Genomic DNA, 19,144 nt, shown 5'->3' on the forward strand with positions numbered 1-19,144 from the left:
GTTCACCTTACCGGTGCACCAAACTGTTTGTTGTTTTTATGTTCTTGCTTTACATTTATTTCATTTTTATGTGTTTGTGTCCTGGGGCTTAGCCCCAGGCCAAGAGAGGGAGATGGACGAAAGAGGTCTTAATGATTAAAAGAAGGACATTATTTTACTGTTTTATTATTATCATCGTTTAAATGTGTTTGTCTAGAAAGAATGTTTAATTTATTGACCATTTTTAGATTTTTAGAGCTTTGTGTGTCTGTTCATCTGATTTTCTCTCATCCACAGCAAGGATGAGTAGGTTCTACGACTGGGTCATTAGACGACAGCCCCATAATAAACCTCTCTCTTTTTCTTGAATTTGTTTCTTCCCCACTTGTGTTCTTCATAAAACAGCACAAGGGGAAGCAGACCTTTGAGAAGAGAAATGTGGTGGACCTTTTCCATCATATTTGCTCTTACCCGCGCATGCGTAAATTGATTCTTGTCTCATTGTCTTTTGTGTTTTATTGTTTTTATTGTGTTTTATTGTTTTTTGTTTTTTAAGTTCCTGACCCTAACACTAACAAATACTTAGACCCACAGCAGAATCATCTTGGCAGAACCGTACCACAGCAGTGGACACCCAAAGTTCTTTTGCAGCCGTTCTGTTGTATCACCATGTGTCAGATCTCTAACAGGCTTATTGAGAAGTCCATAGGAAGCCAGGTCCAAACTTGCCAGAGCTTGTGGGACATGCAGAAGGAGGACGCGGGTGTTCCAGGCCCGGAATGACCTTTTGGATTTTGTTGCATTTTACAAAATTGCTTGCTGTTATGTTTGACAATTCTATTTTTCTTTTCATCGTCTGTGTGATTTTGTTCTGGTTTAACGTGTCTCAATTCCCCCCCTTAATTCCAGGTGTTCCTTTTTCTTACAGGAAGTGCTATTTTATATTGTCTTTGTTATCTTTTATTTTTTAGAATAATTTGAATTTGTATTTGTGCATTTTCTTTATTTACTACTTTATGTCTTGTTCTTTGTAAACTTTTGTAAACGCCAATGTGCCAAAGATCCGATGAAGCACGAGTATCCTTAGGGATGGCCACCGAAAGGGGCACGGAGCCTTAGCAAGAATTTTCCTGTCCGACTGCTCAATGAATCTTTCACATAGATGGTTAAAGTTTAGCTCCGACAGTTTTCGCTTCTAAACTCATGAATGGATCATCCACACCTTTGAAATGCACATTGGTTCTGTTATAGATTGTGAGGGCTTGAGACCACAGCTGCCAGGTCATGTGGACCTGCTGAAATGTTTTGATTGTCTGATGTGATAATGTGTTTTTATTTTTTGTATGACCTCACTTTGTGAGGTCAAGAGAGGGAAACTGAAGGAATTTATATTTTTTGGTCTTTATTTCTCTTAGGCTTTTTATCTTATCTTTATTTCATTGAAGGTTCTCTTTCAGGTTCACTGTGTGTGGTTCCCGTACTTTGAATTTCAAAGGGGCTTCCTGAACATTGCATATGTAAAGAGGTTTTAGGGCTGGAGCTCCAAACTAATCTTCCTTCAGCAGAAACAGTCTTTGATCTTCTAAGACCATCTGAAAGGCTTGGCTGTAGGTCTGACATGGATCATAAATCAATCATCTCTGAGACTGATTCAATCCCTGGGAACCGCTTCAGACATCTGCTCACGTGTGGGGAACAAAGGTTTATTATCTACTGGCTGACAAGAAGTTCCGGTCACCTGTGGGGGACCACCTGGGGAGCCATTTGGTTGCGGGACCATGTCAGTCTGTGAGGAGACCTCCTGGACAGCAGACGCGGGGAAACAGATGCTGACTCTAAGTATGGACTAAGGAAGTAGGCAGGCTCCCTGCCGGCCAATCCGAGCGGCCAGAGGCGGAGATACAGCAGCCATCTTGCTTCCAGAGGAGGAGATTCTGACCACCTGTTTAAAAGTCTGCACTCAAGGAACTTTCCTTTGTTCTCAACAGGCTGGCACGTTAAGACGCTGGTAATTTGGCGCTGTGCAAGCTCTGAAACTGGAAACCCGGATGTCTGTTTTATTTTGTTTTAGAAATATTGTTAGGGAAATAAATTTGTTGATCTTAATCCGGTTGAATCCAATGGTTTCTTCTTCACGACTTTTTGAACACGCAAGGAAAGTTATCTCAAAGCGACAGATTATTTCCTACAAAACCATTTACAGACTTGACATCAATGGCAATTTCAAACAATGTATAAGACAGTTAGCATGTTTTAATGTCTGCATAATTTCCACCGTAACTAACTGTATTAGAACGGAGAGTGAAATTCTGAACAATTACCTCCAACATGCGAATGTACGATAAAGAAATCGCCATATTTGTCTTTTTCTTCCAACCAAGATCACTTAAATTTGTTTTTTATAGTAGTTAATATAATAGACTTTGCCACCATTGAAAACCAGGAAATGACGGTACTATCGCTGGATGCTGAAAAAGCCTTTGACAGAGTAAATTGGAAGTTCCTTATTGCTGCCCTCCATAAGTTTGGTTTTGGAGAAGCATTCATCAATTGGATCAAAATATTATATCACAACCCCAATGCATCAGTTAGAACTAATAAACAGACTTCAAACAGGTTTTTTCTTGGAAGAGGAACCAGACAGGGCTGCCCACTCTCTCCTTCTCTTTTTGCTATATTCATTGAGCCTTTAGCTGCAGCAATAAGACAGAATGAGAGCATTATAGGAATAAAAACCAAACACAGCCATCATAAAATTAGTCATTATGCGGATGACATATTACTGTTTTTAAGGAATTTACATTCTGTAAATGAAACAGCAATGATCATAAATGAATTCTCCTCCATATCAGACTATTCCATTAATTGGAATAAGTCTGTTTTATTACCACTCAACAGGAATATGGAACAAAGACTCACAATTCCAGTTAAAACAGGAAATATCAAATATCTGGGTATCTACTTTTCCCCCAAACTATCAGAACTGGTGCAGCTAAACCACACCCCATTACTGAAAAGCATACAGGACGATCTAACACGCTGGACTAACCTGCCTCTGTCCCTTATGGGCAAGGTAGCCACGGTTAAAATGAAAATCTTACCCAAGGTTAATTATCTCTTCTCAATGATTCCCACACAACCGCCATTAAAATGGTTCAAAACATTAGACTCATCCATATCAAGCTTTCTATGGAACAACAAACCTGCAAGAATTAGTCTAAAAACTTTAAAATCTGCAAAAAGCTGTGGAGGATTAGAATTACCCAACTTCCACAAATACTTTCTTGCAAATAGATTACAATATATCTTAAAATGGTTAAAAAATAATCCAGAAACCAAGTCATGGTTAGACTTGGAACAGGCGTTATGTGGAAAGATCAACCTGTCACAGCTACCATTTATTAGCCAAACAGTTAAAAAACAGGATTGTTTCAAAAGCATTAATATAAATGCCACTTTAACAGCCTGGTGGGAATTTCTCAAAATATCAAAATCATCAATTCAACCGTGCAAAATGACACCCATCTGGAACAACCCGGACATCCTTATTAACAAAAAAATGATTCATTTCCCAGCTTGGCAAGCAGGGGGCATAAAACAACTAGAGCACGTAATTATTGATAGAAGATTCATATCTCCCCAGGAACTTCAAGACAAATATGGAATAAATAACTTCTTGGAATATCAGCAACTTAAATCAAGTATTACTAAAAAGTATAAATTTAAAGACGACGATTTAAAGCTACCAGATGTAGTTACCACTCTGATTAATTTTTCAATGAATAGAACTCTCTCCAAAATATACAAACTTTTATGTAATTTATATAACAATATTGCCCTTCCAACAAAAAAATGGGATGCAGATTTGAGCATCAGCACAGATGAAAGCTTCTGGTCTTAACTCTGTCTAAACACCTTTAAACTGACAAAAAGTCCAAATCTGCAGCTAATCCATCTCAAAACTCTTCACAGAATTTACTACACTGGACAGAGGATGTTCAAGATGGGTCTCAGTAACTCAGACATTTGCGAGCACTGTGATAATAATCTACCCGACAGCTACATGCACGCACTGTGGTTCTGCACGCCTGTCCAGACTCTCTGGCAGCAGGTATGTGCCGATTTATCAGTCTGGCTTAAGGTTTCAATCCCTGCCTCACCGTCATTTTGTGTGCTTGGTGACATGAGTGCCATCGATATAGAAGAAGGATTAGCATCTATCATTTTCATAACTCTTTGTATTGCCAAAAAAACTATTTTAATAAATTGGAAAAACAAGAAAAATATAAACATAAGTCAACACAGAAATCTGCTGTTTGATCATATCAGCTTGGAAAAAATGTCAGCCCAAAGCTCAAGTAACTTTGAAAGAATTCAGTCTCTCTGGTCTCCTGTGGTTGACTCCATGACTTAGGGGGTGGGGGGCTTGGTCGTCGCTGCTCCTTGCCCTTCTGCCGTGGTTTGGGGTGGGGGTCGGGGCTTCCGGTGCCTGGTGGGGGCGGTGGGGGGCTCCGTTGGTCGGGGGGTCGGGTCCGGTGAATGGGTGGGGAGGGCTGAGGCGCTGCGTGGTCCTCTGGGCTTGGGTGTGGGGGTGCGTGGTGGGGGGGGGGGGGGGGTGGTCTGGCTTGGCTTGGGGGGGTGGTCCCTTTGCCTGTGCTGGGGGGGGGTTGGCGGGGTGCCCTGTTCGGGGGGTGCAGCGGCGCCGGATGGGCTGCCCATCTGCACCTGGGGCTGGGATCGGCCCTTCCCTGGCTCTGGGAAGGGACGGGACAACCCTCTCGGGGCCCCCGGTCGCTCTGGGTGTCACCCGCTTCGGCTGGGGGGTGGGGTGGGGGGCTTGTCGGCCCTGTCCTGTGGGGGGGCGTTCTGGGGGGGAGGGGGGGCCCATTATTGGTACGGCTCGGGGGGGCTAATGGGTCGGGGTCTCCGCTAAGGCAATCAGTGGTTGCCTCGGCCGGTTGGCCTCCTCGGTCCCGTCAAGGCCTGACCAGAGCTCCTCTAGGGCCGGCGTCTGGGGGTGGGGGCCTGGGCTTGCTCCGGGGGGGGCGACTCTTTCTGGCTCCTCTCTCTCTGTGTGGGGTGGGTGGTGCCGGGCCTGGGGTTCGGCGCCTCCGGGGGTGGGGCCCCTGGGCTGGGTGGCCCTGGCCCCTTTGCTGGGGGGGGGCTGGGGGACGGCTGTTTGATCACCGGGGGACAGTCTACCAGCTGTCCCCAACTTACCCCCTTCCTCATATAACCTCATATTAGGGTGAGGGGGTGGGGGGTCTAGCCTGCGATGCGCCTTGGGGGGGGGGCTACTTGGCAGTGGCCCCCCTCCTATGGTTGCCGTATGGAGTGGGCCCCCCCTCTTTCGGTTTTATTTGCACCTTAGACATGTAGGGTCCTTGGTAGGGGGGGGTGCTTGGACATCACTGCAAGCAAGCAGCAGATATCCTCCTGGCACCCTACCCGCCAATTTTAACCGCACCTTAGACATTTAGGGCCCCTTGGTGTGGAGGGTGAGGGGACATCACTGTGAGTAATCAGGAGATGTCCCCTTAGTGCCCTGCTCGCCAATTTTAACTGCACCCCCCTTAGTACACACACCCCTCTCCCTTCAATATATACATTCAAACATAAACACACACACATGCACACAAAGACCCTCTCAAACACCCATACACGCACACACATTTTACAAGGAAGGTGGGACCTGGGTCCATCTGTCCCCTACCCCTTCCTTGGTGGGGGGTGCGGGCCCCTTGGCGATGGCGGCCGTGTCCCTTGGGTGCCGGCTCCCTGGGCCCGGCGGTGCTCTCTCCGCACGGTGGGGGGGTTCATATTACACCTGAGCCGGGGGTGTTCGTGTCCCTGGGGGTGGGTCCTGGTCCTTGCCCCTGGGCGCTGGGCCCCGCCAAACTTCCAACATGGCCGAGCCTGGTAGGGCCATATTAAAACACCCCTTGTGGGCCGCCCTTTTTTCCCCTGGGTTCCCCCCTCCTGGGCGGGGGCGGCGGGCCCCTGCCTTGCTCCTACCTGGACCAACCGTGGGCCGGTTGGGTGGCTGCCTGGAGTGCGGAGCGGGTCTCCCTTGGGGGGTCCTGGCTCGTACCTGGGGTCGGGGCGGGGGGATGCCCGGAACTCCTGGGTGGTGGTGGGGTGCTCGTCTGGGGCTGTGGGCGTCCCTCTCCGGTGGGGCCCTGCGTTGGGCTCTTCCGGCACGGCAGGGGGGCTGCTTTCCTGGCTGGGCTGGGGCGGCGCTCTCTTTCCCTCCGCGCCTCCCTGCTCTCTGGCTCTGGGGGCCTCGCGGCGGTCCAGCTGGCCCTGGCCTGGGTGGCGGTCTTGGTCGCCCGGGGGGCGGTTGTTCCCTGCCTGTTCCCGTATGGCGTTGGGGGAATTCCGGCTGCCGCTGCTGCTGCGGCGGGGGTCTGGGTGTGGGGATGGCTGGGCGCTCCTCCTCCTTCTTTTCACATTCCACCATCCATTTTAGAAGAACATAAACACTCACTTGAGCACAGGTGTTAGCTCACCTTTGCACTAATAGTTTGCATGATTGAATGAATGAAAGATTTCACACTAGTTGGTTTAAAGGCATAGGTATGCGTTCGTGAACACTATCTGTTTTGTGTACATGTTGACATGTGGACATTTTTGCAGCTAGCAGGTGTGTTGATAATATTTGAGTGTGTATAAACAGGCCCCGCCCTTTTTGTACTACATTTGAACCGTACCGTAATGATAAACAACCAGTAAACCTGTCTGCTCTATGCTGCTTCATGGTCTTACCCCCCTTCCCCTCCTATTATCACCCTCCTACCCCCCCTCTCTCTAACGTCCCTCTCTCTTCTTCCCCTCTTTCCTTTTCCGTCCGGTCCAACACCAAGGATTTTCAAACATGATTGAAATTAATAAAGTTTGGCCTCAATTACAAAAGGGGTTTATTCAGACATACCTTTGGTTTGTCTGAAGATTAATAACCCCTCTTGTTAAAATAAAATATGTCCAACACAAGAGGCCCTCAGCTCTCATCTGTTTACCTAGCTGTTGGACAGGACAAGTTAAAAAAAAAAAAAAGAAATTGTTTTTTATCTTCTTCTCACAACTGAGGTCGTGACCAGGCTCAATAATGAAGATGCTCGCCATTATTTTAACACAAATGTGATCGCAAACTCTTCAGATTTGTTTGTGAACGTTTAGCGTGGGTCCGCCAGTTTTGGTCTCTCGGGAATCCGTCATGCTGACCACGTGGTACAGACAGAGCCAATCAGAGCCGTTTCAGACAATATTTTCATCCGTAGAGATCAAGTCTTCTCAACACTGATGACATCAAAGTATGTGCTAACAGCGAGACATTGACTCTTTAATCCCCACAACCAGGATCTACAGAACTGACATCTACATGTCAATCAAGCTTGAGAAATGCAGTCAGATGGAGACAAAAAGGGGTAAAGTACCAGTAGGTGAAAAAGAAGAGTTCCCACTTCCAGAAGGAACAATAGCTGACATTGAGGATGGTTACAAGTACCTTGGACTACCACAGGCAAATGGCAACATGGACAAGACAACAAGGAAAGACAGCCAAATACCTCCAATGAGTAAGGCAAGTTCTGAGAAGCCAACTTAACTGCAAGAACAAGACCAGGGCAATAAACAGCTATGCACTGCCAGATTTCAGATACCCTGCAGGAATAATAAGAAAGCCAAAGGAAGAGATACAGACCATGGATGTTAAGTCACGAAAGCTCCTCACCATTCATGGAGGGTTCCATCCAAAATTCAGCACCCTGAACCTGCATGCTAGAGATGTTCGCTTTAGCCCCGCATGCTTTCACTGAATGCACCAGATTTCCTGACAAAATACTGAGAACTGTGACTGAATGTTGCTGATAAACTTGTGTGGGTTTTTAGTACCCAACTTTTTACTGGTCCTGTTCCACAATTGGTAGAATCAACACGGTGACATCACAAATACTAACAGAAAAGTTTCAGCAATATTGACAAAAAGTTTATACTTTTTCCATTGTTACCTGTGTCTCTGTTTAGTCTAAACTGAAAATTGAAATCTTTCTTCAAATTTGAAATGTGCTCACATTTATATGTTCATATGAAATTTTACTTATCGATCATCAATCGGCAGCAACTTTCAGACTCAAGTTTGCTCCTACAGACATGTATGCATTCAGATGAACTTTGACCTCCTTATTCTGCTTTACCACGTTGCTCCCAGTGACCTGGTTGGTGTCTTCAGGTCATTGGACAGCTCCTCAAAACATGAAAACCGTTCTCCAGCCTTGAAGAGACAAACTTTTTTAGCAGCTGTAAGACTTACCATCTACACCAGAGGTGGGCACTGAGGGCCGCACTCCTGCATGTTTTCCAGCATACCCTGCTCTGGCATGTTCTGATTGGCTGGACACACCTGAACCATATAATCAGCCATGAGTAGGGCACGATTATTGGCTGGACACACCTGAACCATGTAATCAGCCATGAGTAGGGCAAGACTATCTGGAAATCATGCAGACACACCGGCCCTCGAGGCCTGGAATTGCCCACCCCTGATCTACACCATAAAAAAAAATCCAATATAAATATAAAATAGCATTAATACAATAAATGTCAAGCTTATCTTTTATTAAAAACAAAAGGGGTTTAAGTCAAGGTAGGGTTGGGTAATGTCCCTTACATTGGCGGTTGACGATGTTTGCTGTCAACCATTGGGATGGACGATTGGGGGGGGGGGCTATTTCGGTCAAATATAATTGCTATTCGTTATTTTAGTTTATTACTTTATTTATTTTATTTCCCAACTAATGACTAATCCGCGATGATCCAGTATAAACTGAGGGAAGTGACTTTAACAAAAAAGTAACAAACAAAAAAGAAAAGAAGCACTCCGCTCCCGCACTTGATTACCGTAAATTCCGGACTACAAAGCGCACCCGATTACAAGCCGCACCCACCCATATTCACGTGTTTGACTGCTTTTATACATACACAAGCCGCGTCAGAGTACAAACCGCGCATGTGTTAGGCGATATTGTCATCCTGACGGATCACGCCCAGCATCCCAGAGTGAGTGCAATTCATTAGCACATTGTGGGTGGTGCCAGTTTTGCCTCTGGGTCACGTATTTGAGTGTATCGACATCTGTCAAACAGCATGGACCTATATTCTGTTCACAAGTCCCTCAGTTATGGTGTTTTTATTTCATTTTTTTTTTACTTATTGACAATCTAGGTATCATACATAAAATTACAAACAGTAACCATATAATCAACATTACATCCCTCAGTTATAATGAGGAAATTTACATCCGCGATTCCACATTTCCCATGAGTCTTAGGGGCTAAAGGCGGGGCCAACGCCCGGCTCGCCATTCTGTTGTACGTGTTTAAGAATTAGCAAGTAGCAGCAGTGCATGGAAGGGTGAACGGGAAAAGCTCTCCTTCCGCTTGTGTCGCAGAAGCGTTATGGGAGTAACAGGACTGGTTAGAAAACACAACGGTAAAATAAAGCAGCGGCGACTGAAAAGCGCGCGCCTCAGCGCGATACCCGCGCCTCAGTGCGGCGCGTGCGTCAGAATTCAGAAGCCTCTGCACTCCGCGGACGCCTCTGCGCTCCGCTCCCGCCCCACGCGCTCCTTGTCTCCCCTTCATATCTACTCCGACACCTGTGGCCAGGGCAGCTTCAAGGAGGAGCACTTCGTCCCCGTTGCGCCGATGGATGGAGCAAATCGTTTCTGTGCAAAGCAATCGGACTTAATACTGTACGTTTTGTGTATGAGGGGTGGATGCGTTGTTACGTGTGGGAGCCATCAGACTGCCATCGGCCCTGCAGCTCAATCAGCAGGAGAAGATGTCTCCAGCTCACACGGAGGCTGTGAGTTTTTCAAAGCAAAATTCCGCTTTTACGGTTCCCTTAGAAACCGTAAATGGAGTGTAAATTCACTCCATGTGCTGTTCTCTCCGTCACGCAGCAAACCGGCTTTTCCAAACCCGTTGGTGACGGTGGACTTTTTTACGCTGCTTTTAACGATTGCTTTTAACTTGAAAGCTTCATCATAATGTAGCGGCGATCACGTGCACGTTGGGTCTAATGGCCCCAAAGGATTCTGGGATGCGGCCGGGCATGCGTGTTTCGTTTTGTTGAACCATGACTGAAGTGTCTAAGACCTGAAGTCAAGTCCATGCTGTTTGGCTGCTAAGAGGTGTGTTGAATAAAAATGCCTCGTGCTTGGTGTTAGATAGAGAATTCAAACTATTCACTGAGTTCGAAAGTACGTACATGGCGGCCGCCAATTAAATCCATAAATCAGCCGCGTCACTGAATAAGCCGCAAGGCTGTAAGCGCAGGAAAAAAGTAGCGGCTTGTAGTCCGGAAATTACGGTAGTCAAGTAGACCGGTGGAGCGCGGACTTACAGCTTTGTGCTTGGGGGGAAGGGGGGTGGAGGGATGCTTTCTTACATGAGCGGTATGTGTAGGAGATTTAGGACTGCGATCCGTCCCGCAGCTCTAGGTGAACGAGCTACCAAGCTCAGAACCGGGTCTAAAACTGTGTAAGCAGAGCTTGTATCGTCAGCACACACAGCAGCTTTGGGGCGGTGTGAGCTTTAAAGCAGAAATGCCGCTCAGTTCAAACAATCACATGGATTTGTGTTTCCAGTTGTGTCCCGACTAAATAAAGGCTGATGATATTCCCATATGTTTACGTGCAGCCAAAATGAAGATTGCAGTACCACCCAAAGCTAATGTTGTTAGCCCATGTTAGCATACTGCTAATCCTGGCTTCTTCCCGGCTCCGTTCTTCAGCAGAAAAAGCACTGACCACACGGATTAAAAATAAAATGATGAGCGAACAGGCGCTTCATAATAACCGTAACATTAATAAAAGCATGTTTAGAAGATCGTCTTGTATATTACCGAGCTGACATGTCAATGTATATAGCCGCTCGGCGGAACTCACATCCTCTTCCGGTATTATCAAACCCTACTGCGCATGTGCGAATGATTTATTCCGAGCGAAAGTGTGACCCATGTGAACGTTTATTATATTCTGAAAACATTTTTCTGGGCCCATGTACACGGTTGGATTCTAATCCGACCATTGATCCGATCAAAATATTTTGCACATGTAACCGTGGCTCATGGTGTCGACTTGCAACGTGGTGGGGGCGTGCCATCACGATGGTGTCTCTCGATCGTGATGTCACTGACGCATCACGATAGACAATGGTATCGTCCATTTGCAAAACCCTAAGTCAAGGTCTTTAAAAAATTGACCAGCAACTCTGATGTGGAAGAGGAAACATTGTATAATTCAGGAACAGCTTCTCCAAACCCTCTGCTGCCCTTTATTTAAGTTTGGAGTGAAGAACTTTGGGTCAAAGATTTTATATTTCTTCCTGGAGCACATGGTTTAAGTAACTCTTTAATAAACCTTTAATAAATACAATGGAATACTTTTATTATTTTACATAGTTACCATAATTCCTTTAATTTAGTTTAATGAATAACTGCAGCTTTCTAGCCTTATTCTAATGTGATTGATCAGAGACAACTAAATCAAAAATGTAAAACATTAAGATCCATAGACATACTGGTTAATGCAGTAATCCAGTTCAAGATGCTCAAGCATGTCAAATTTATAAGATTAGGAAACTCCTCCACACTCACAGAGGAGCTGCTCAGGCTGGGGAGTACAGAGTCACTGACAGCAGCAGAAAACAGTGACTTTTCTCCTCCTTTACTTTGTTTCTTAGGAATAAAAAGCATTCTTTGTCAGAACAGTTACAGTTTACGTACCTATTCGTTCCAGCTTTATGACAGGAATCATGGTGATGTTCCTCTGGTGATGCTGATGATCCAACAAATCAGACTTGAACTCCATCTTCACATCAGTCTCCTGATTCAGGAACAGCTGCTCTCCCTCCTGGTTACTGCAGAGTTCCTCTGGTTCTTCTTTAATCTGTAGAGCTTCTGGTTCTGCTTGGTCCAGACTGGAATGTCTCTCCCTTTTATGGAGGTGCCATTCATTCTCATCCTCACACAGATGTTGCTGTTGAACATCTGGGGGTAGAAACCACAAAAAAGATAATGCTTTAAAAAAAAAGAGATGCATACTCACAAAGTTTACTGCTTCACCAACAAAAATGATATTAAATAGATCACAATTTTAAGTTACTAAGAACGTAAATGAAACAAAGCCACCTCATTTGCATTGTAGCTGTTGTATACAAAGACACAAAATGCATTATTTAAAAATTTATGACAATTAATAACACATAAATATAAGCACAATGGTACAGGGAAAGAGTGAAGTGAAGTGAAAAAATTGATGTTTTAACCCTATTTTAATTACATTTTAGGAATATCATTTGTTCTTTAGACTAACAATTGCTCCTACAGATACTAATGAACAGATGTGCTTTAACCCAATTCATTCATTTTCCATATCACTTCAGAATGAAAAAAAAAACATAAAAACAAAAAACTTATCTGATAAGTCATATTTCACATACCTCTTTTGGCAAACTCCTCAACCAAACGTCTCTCCTTGCTCGTTATCATCCTATGTAACACCACCTAAATTATTTTTACTTTTATTTTTTTACATAGTTACTATAATTCATTTTATTTAGTTTAATAAATAACTGCAGCTTTCTAGCCTTATTCTAATGTGATTGATCAGAGACAACTAAATCAAAAATGTAAAACACTAAGATCCATAGACATACTGGTTAATGCAGTAATCCAGTTCAAGATGCTCAAGCATGTCAAATTTATAAGATTAGGAAACTCCTCCACACTCACAGAGGAGCTGCTCAGGCTGGGGAGTACAGAGTCACTGACAGCAGCAGAAAACAGGGACTTTTCTCCTCCTTTACTTTGTTTCTTAGGAATAAAAAGCATTCTTAGTCAGAACAGTTACAGTTTACGTACCTATTCTTTCCAGCTTTATCACAGGAATCATGGTGATCTTTATCTGGTGATGCTGATGATCCAACAAATCAGACTTGAACTCCATCTTCACATCAGTCTCCTGATTCAGGAACAGCTGCTCTCCCTCCTGGTTACTGCAGAGTTCCTCTGGTTCTTCTTTAATCTGTAGAGGTTCTGGTTCTGCTTGGTCCAGACTGGAATGTCTCTCCTGTTTATGGAGGCGCCATTCATTCTCATCCTCACACAGATGTTGCTGTTGAACATCTGGGGGTAGAAGCCACAGAAAGATAAGCATTAAAAAAAAAAGAGATGCATACTCACAGAGTTTACTGCTTGTCCAACAAAAATTATATTAAATAGATCACAATTTTAAGTTACAAAGAACGTAAATTAAACAAAACCACCTCATTTGCATTGTAGCTGTTGTAGACAAAGACACAAAATGCATAAGTAAACAATTTACGACAATTAATAATACATAAACATAAGCATAATGGAAAAGTGTAAGAGTGAAGTGAAGTGAAAAAAGTGATGTTTCAACCCTATTTTAATTACATTGTAGAATGTCATCACTTTAGAATGAAACAAAAAAACAGAAACTTATCTGATAAGTGATACTTCACATACCTGTTTTGTGTAAGTCTGTCTCAGCATTTCTGATCCCCAGGCAGTACTGATAATGTGACAGTTCCTTGAACTGAAACATAATCCTTTTACAATCTCTGAAATTCTCTTTACATTTAGACTATAATTCTGCATTTACATCAGCATCCTGATTCAGCCAGAGCGACTCTTCCTCCTGATTAATGCACAGTTCCTCTGGTTCCTCTCTGATTTGTGGAGGTTCTGGTTCTGCTTGGTCCAAACTGGAGGCTCTCTCCTGGTTAGAGCTGTCATTCATCATGTACTCCTTGCATAAAGAAAAACACAAAAGAACAAAGACATTAAGACAAGAGTAAAAATATTATAACCATTTCAAAATTGACTGTTATAACATGCACAATCTAGTTATACGTTTGCTGTATCGGGTTTAGTTAGGATCAGCTTGAAGTCAATAAAAATTCAGATTGTAAATTTAAAAAACTAAAATATGATACCAGCTTTAAACTTGAAAGTATTCAGTGTAAAAGTGAAAGAAAAACTGACATTTGTAGAAAAATTTATATTTTAAACTTGGAATGACAACAACAAAACCTCTAAACCTGAAGCTATTACCCAGTGAAAAAAATGTCTATGTCTATATCTATTTACCCAGGCTGTGTCCCACCGAAGTGGGGTAGCCTAGACAGGACACACATTCTTAACTCCCTCCTTCTCTTCCCCAAACCCTCCTCCTTTAGTTTGTACGTGTGTAGAAAGTGTTTTTTTCTTTTTTTTATTTACCAAGGCTGTGTCCCACCAAGGTGGGGTAGCCTAGACAAGGCACACAATTTTAGCTCCCTCTGTCTCTTCCCCAAACCCTCCTCCTTCAGTGCGTGTGTGCGTATGTGCGTGCGACTGGTCTGAGGTCTGGTCTAAGCCACACCACACTGCACCAGGGTCAGCTGCACAGCCCACTGTGGGCACCTCCACTGCAGGGCCTCAGCCAAGGCTGGTTTCCCCTTGCCGCTTCATCCCAAGACCAGACCTCTCCCACACCCATCCATTCATCCATCCACAAACTCTCTCCACCCATCCCTGTCCTGAGCAGCCTCTCTCCCCTGCACCACAGTCATCCCTCTTGCATTCAACGCTCTTCTTACACCCTCTGTCCATCCCGGACAGGGCAGAGTTGGGAAGGGGAGAAAATGTAGTAATGTAGTAACCAATGAGTTATATCGCTAGAGGAGAGACACGCCCGCTTGGGAAGCCTGGCCGAAGGTGGCGGAGCGCAACGCCATCTAATGATTTCTATAGCCTTTGGTGGCATCTAAGTAGCTTTTATACAATTTTTTATTTTTATTTTATTTATTTAGCTAGTTCTCCCACTTAAAAAACATGGAGGGGTCTAAGATTTTCATCATAGGTGCATTTCCACAGTAAAAGACAGAATCTGAAGAAATATTCAGAAATCACGTTGTACGATTTTTTTAAACAATTTATTTGTATATTACTGTGACAAATAAGTATTTGATCACTTGATTATCAGATAGATTTCTGACCAGTAAAGACCTGCTGTTCTGCTTTTAAATAGTCCAACTCCACTCTGTTCATGATTGTAAATTAGTGGCACCTGTTTGAGGTGGTTAGCTTGCATAAAGGCACCTGTGCACCCCACAATCAGTCAGAAGTCTAACTACCAACATGGTCAAAACTAAAGAGCTGTCAAAAGACACAAGAGACAAAATTGTAGACCTTCACAAAGCTGGAAGTGGCTACGGGGCAATTGCCAAGCAGCTTGGTGAGAAAAGAACAACTGTTGGAGCAATTGTCAGAAAATGGAAGAGGCTAATGATGACTGTCATTGTCCCTCGGACTGGGGCCCCTCGCAAACTCTCACCTCGTGGGGTATCGATGATGCTAAGGAAGGTGAAGAATCAGCCCAGGACTACACGGGAGGAGCTGGTCAATGACCTGAAGAGAGCTGGGACCACCGTTTCCAAGGCTATTATAAATAATGCATTAAAACGCCATGGTTTAAAATCATGTATCGCATGGAAGGTTCCCCTGCTGAAGTCAGCCCATGTCAAGGCCCGTCTGAAGTTTGCCACTGACCATCTTGATGATCCAGAGGAGTCATGGGAGAAAGTCTTGTGGTCAGATGAGACCAAAATAAAACTTTTTGGTCTTAACTCCATTCGGCGTGTTTGGAGGAGGAAGAAAGAAGAGCATCATCCCAAGAACACCATACCTACAGTGAAGCACGGGGGTGGAAGCATCATGCTCTGGGGGTGTTTTTCTGCACAGGGACGACTGCACTGTATTAAGGAGAGGATGAACGGGGCTCTGTATTGTGAGAAATTGGGCAAAAACCTCCTTACCTCAGTCAGAGTCTTTCAGCATGACAATGACCCGAAGCACACAGCCAAGGAGTGGCTCCCTAAGAAGCATGTCAAGGTTCTGGAGTGGCCTGGCCAGTCTCCAGACCTAAATCCAATAGAGAATCTTTGGAGGGAGCTGAAACTCTGTCTTGCTCAGTGACAGCCTCGAACCCTGACAGATCTAGAGAAGATCTGTATGGAGGAGTGGGCCAAAATCCCTGCTGCAGTGAGTAGAAACCTAGTGAAGAACTACAGGAACCGTTTGACCTCTGTAATTGTTAACAAAGGCTTCTGTACCAAATATTAAAGTTGTTTAACTCAAGTGATCACATACTTATTTGTCACAGTAATATACAAATAAACTGTTTTTAAAAAATCATACAACATGGTTTCTGAATGTTTCTTCAGATTCTGTCTCTCACTGTGGAAATGCACCTATGATGAAAATTTAGACCCCTCCATGTTTTCTAAGTGGGAGAACTTGCTAAATCACAGGGTGATCAAATACTTATTGACCTCACTGTATATACATCATTTGTTGTTTTTAAATAAGAGAAACAGTCAGCCTTAAAAGCTCAAACTTTAATGAAAAATGCATAGTTGCAGGACTTCTTACAAAAGAAAAATATTTCAAAGCATTTTTAAAAATAATTTTTAAACATGTAGAAGGTTTAGACCACTTTAACATGTAATTTTAATTATTTAGAAAAGCCCAACAATAAGTCAATAATAATAATAATAACATATAAATAAGTCAACAATAATAATAATAATGAATCAATAATAAATAATGATACAAAATCAATAGAAATTTAATAATAATAAATGATAAGAATAAATTAACAATAATTCAACAAAAAGTCCAAAAGTTAACAACAGATTTACCCTTAAAAAAAGAAGAAGAAAAAAAAAGAAAAAACACTAGATATACTCTACTTGTTCATGTGAGTGATCAATTTGTGTAACACAGATGGTTTGGTGTCGGGTTTCAAGCGAAGTATAATATTTAGTAGTAGTAGTAGTAGTAGTAGTCTTTTTTATTTTGGACTAGTGAAACAAATGTAAAATAACAGAATAAGACAAGAACGAGACAAAACTTACAAAAACAAGAAAAAGACGAGTAAATTATACAAAACAAAACAAAATGATATAAACACCAGTCCAAAAGGGAGTGAGAAGAAGAAAAATCTTATAAACTCTCACCCCCCTTTACCCTAAGCCCTTACTTTCCCACCATCAGAGTCCAGTGCCCTACCCAAGTGTATATGTACATATATACATGTAATTTTCATTTCCAAACAACATACAAATGAATAACAAAACGTATTGTCAAAGTATGCAGATTTATAAATGCTGACATTCTGTATTTTTTTGTATTTGCACATATTTGTCCATGATCATCTTCCTGTATCTATATTTAAATTCTTTTATGTTTGGACATTGTTTCAAGCATTTACTGGTTCTGTTCCACAACTTCACTCCACAAATTGAAACACAGAATCTCTTTTTATTTGTACGTGCTTTATGTATGACAAATTTATCTTTTTCCCTAAAATTGTATTTTTCCTCTCTTGTGATAAATAACCTTTGGATATTTGTGGGTAATAAGTTGTTTTTGGCCTTGAATATTATTTGAGCGGTACAATACTCTACTAGATCGTAAAATTTGAGTAATTTTGATTCTATGAATAATTTATTTGTGTGCTCAAGGTAACTGACTTTGTGTATGATTCGTATTGCTCTCTTCTGAAGTATTGAAAGTGAATGTAACGTTGTTTTATAGTTGTTCCCCCAAACCTCTACACAATAAGAAAAATATGGTAAAACTAATGTACAGTATAACATGTGGAGGGATTTGTGGTCCAGAACCAGTTTAGCTTTATTTAAGACAGAAATACTTCTGGATAGTTTAGCTTGTATGTAGCTAATATGTGCTTTCCAAGTAAGTTTGTCATCAATTATGACCCCAAGAAATTTATTTTCATAAATTCTTTCAAGTTTCACCCCATTTATGTGCATGTCAATGTCAATATTTTTACCCTTATGGTGACCAAATAACATCATTTTTGTTTTACTTAAATTTAGTGAAAGCTTATTTACATCAAACCACAGCTTCAGTTTTTCCATCTCCTTCTTAACAATTTCAATGAGTTGCTGCAAATCATCCCCATCACAAAACACATTAGTATCATCAGCAAATAGAACTAGCCGTAATTTGTTAGAAACCTGAAATAAATCATTTATATATAAAATAAACAATATTGGTCCCAGAACCGACCCCTGAGGGACACCACAAACAATGTCCAAACATTGGGAACAAGCACCATCAACCTTTACAAACTGCTTTCTATTGCTCAAATAGCTTCTGATCCAGTCTAGCACTAAATTAATTAAAATATTTAATAATTAATTAAAATATTTTAATTAATTAAAATATTTACCTTTCAAATGTTATGCCTTTCTCCTTCGTGGACTCATTTCTGTGATTTTGGCAGTTGAAACCCGCAGAATGAAGTGGCATTTTACAAAAAATGTGTTCACATGCATGCACTGCAGCAGTGACTTGACCTCACCAAGATGGCGGTGCTCTCCTCCCATGAGAAATCACATGATGTCCTCTCTAGTGATATAACTAAATGGATAGAACTCATTGGTAGTAACAGATGCTGTTTTGTGTTTTCAACATTTGCTTTTCTGTTTCTTTCACTCCTGGCTTTCAGTCTTCAGTTTATGGTTTGAACTCAGACTTTTTCGCTTTCAATTCTGAGCCTAATTTTACATGGGACCCCCAAGTAAAACAAGAAAGAGGCTGGTAGAAATTGGACTACTGTTAGTGAAAAAAAGGAAAGGAGGAGTTCGTCTTTACAGACAGAAGCCAGAAAGGATTCAAGTCAAGTCTGACTCATGGACAGAAAAAAAGTGGATATCCTGTGTTTAAAAAAAAACAATTGAAAGAGACAAAAGCTTATAGATTAGAAACGCATTCAAGTTGTTTTATCTGGGTGTGGATGGAAAGAGAAAATAACTGGGACTGTTCCTGAAGGAGGAGTTGAATTTAAAAAAAATGTTATGAGGGGAAGAAGCCAGAAATTAAGCGTGACGCTGATTGAATGAACGCGAAGAAACGCAAATAATTCATGTCTTAGTTGGAGATAAAACAAAATCATTGAAAATAAAACACATTTGGTACACAGTATATCGTTTAACCTTTGTTTTAAGACCTATTAATGGTTGATCAAGCATTGATAAACAGAAATGCCCTTAATGCCTGGTAATATATAAAC

The 19,144-nt window shown here is 42.4% G+C and overlaps 2 protein-coding genes across 15 annotated transcripts in view; one reads left to right on the forward strand and one right to left on the reverse strand.

Moving 5' to 3' along the window:
- LOC110013423 (uncharacterized) overlaps positions 1 to 19,144 on the reverse strand; it is a 401,209-nt gene that overhangs the window by 173,962 nt on the left and 208,103 nt on the right. For 9 of the 12 annotated variants that reach the window (XM_078934513.1, XM_078934502.1, XM_023965573.2 and 6 more), the window contains 2 exons: positions 12,901 to 13,164; positions 11,764 to 12,027 (listed from right to left, as the gene is read on the reverse strand). In XM_078934513.1, coding sequence (XP_078790639.1) covers positions 11,764 to 12,027; positions 12,901 to 13,164 — 528 coding nt within the window. Of the gene's footprint in view, positions 1 to 11,763; positions 12,028 to 12,900; positions 13,165 to 13,527; positions 13,598 to 13,663; positions 13,811 to 19,144 lie in introns of all 12 variants that reach the window. The other 3 variants (XM_023965593.2, XM_023965595.2, XM_078934503.1) reach the window with 3 other exon arrangements.
- Positions 1 to 19,144, forward strand: part of LOC105356154 (uncharacterized) — a 183,621-nt gene that overhangs the window by 114,119 nt on the left and 50,358 nt on the right. The window lies entirely within an intron of this gene.

The sequence above is a fragment of the Oryzias latipes genome, chromosome 17 (genome assembly GCF_053564925.1).
Source record: "Oryzias latipes strain Hd-rR chromosome 17, Olatipes_Hd-rR_3.1".
Classification (NCBI taxonomy): Eukaryota; Metazoa; Chordata; class Actinopteri; order Beloniformes; family Adrianichthyidae; genus Oryzias; species Oryzias latipes.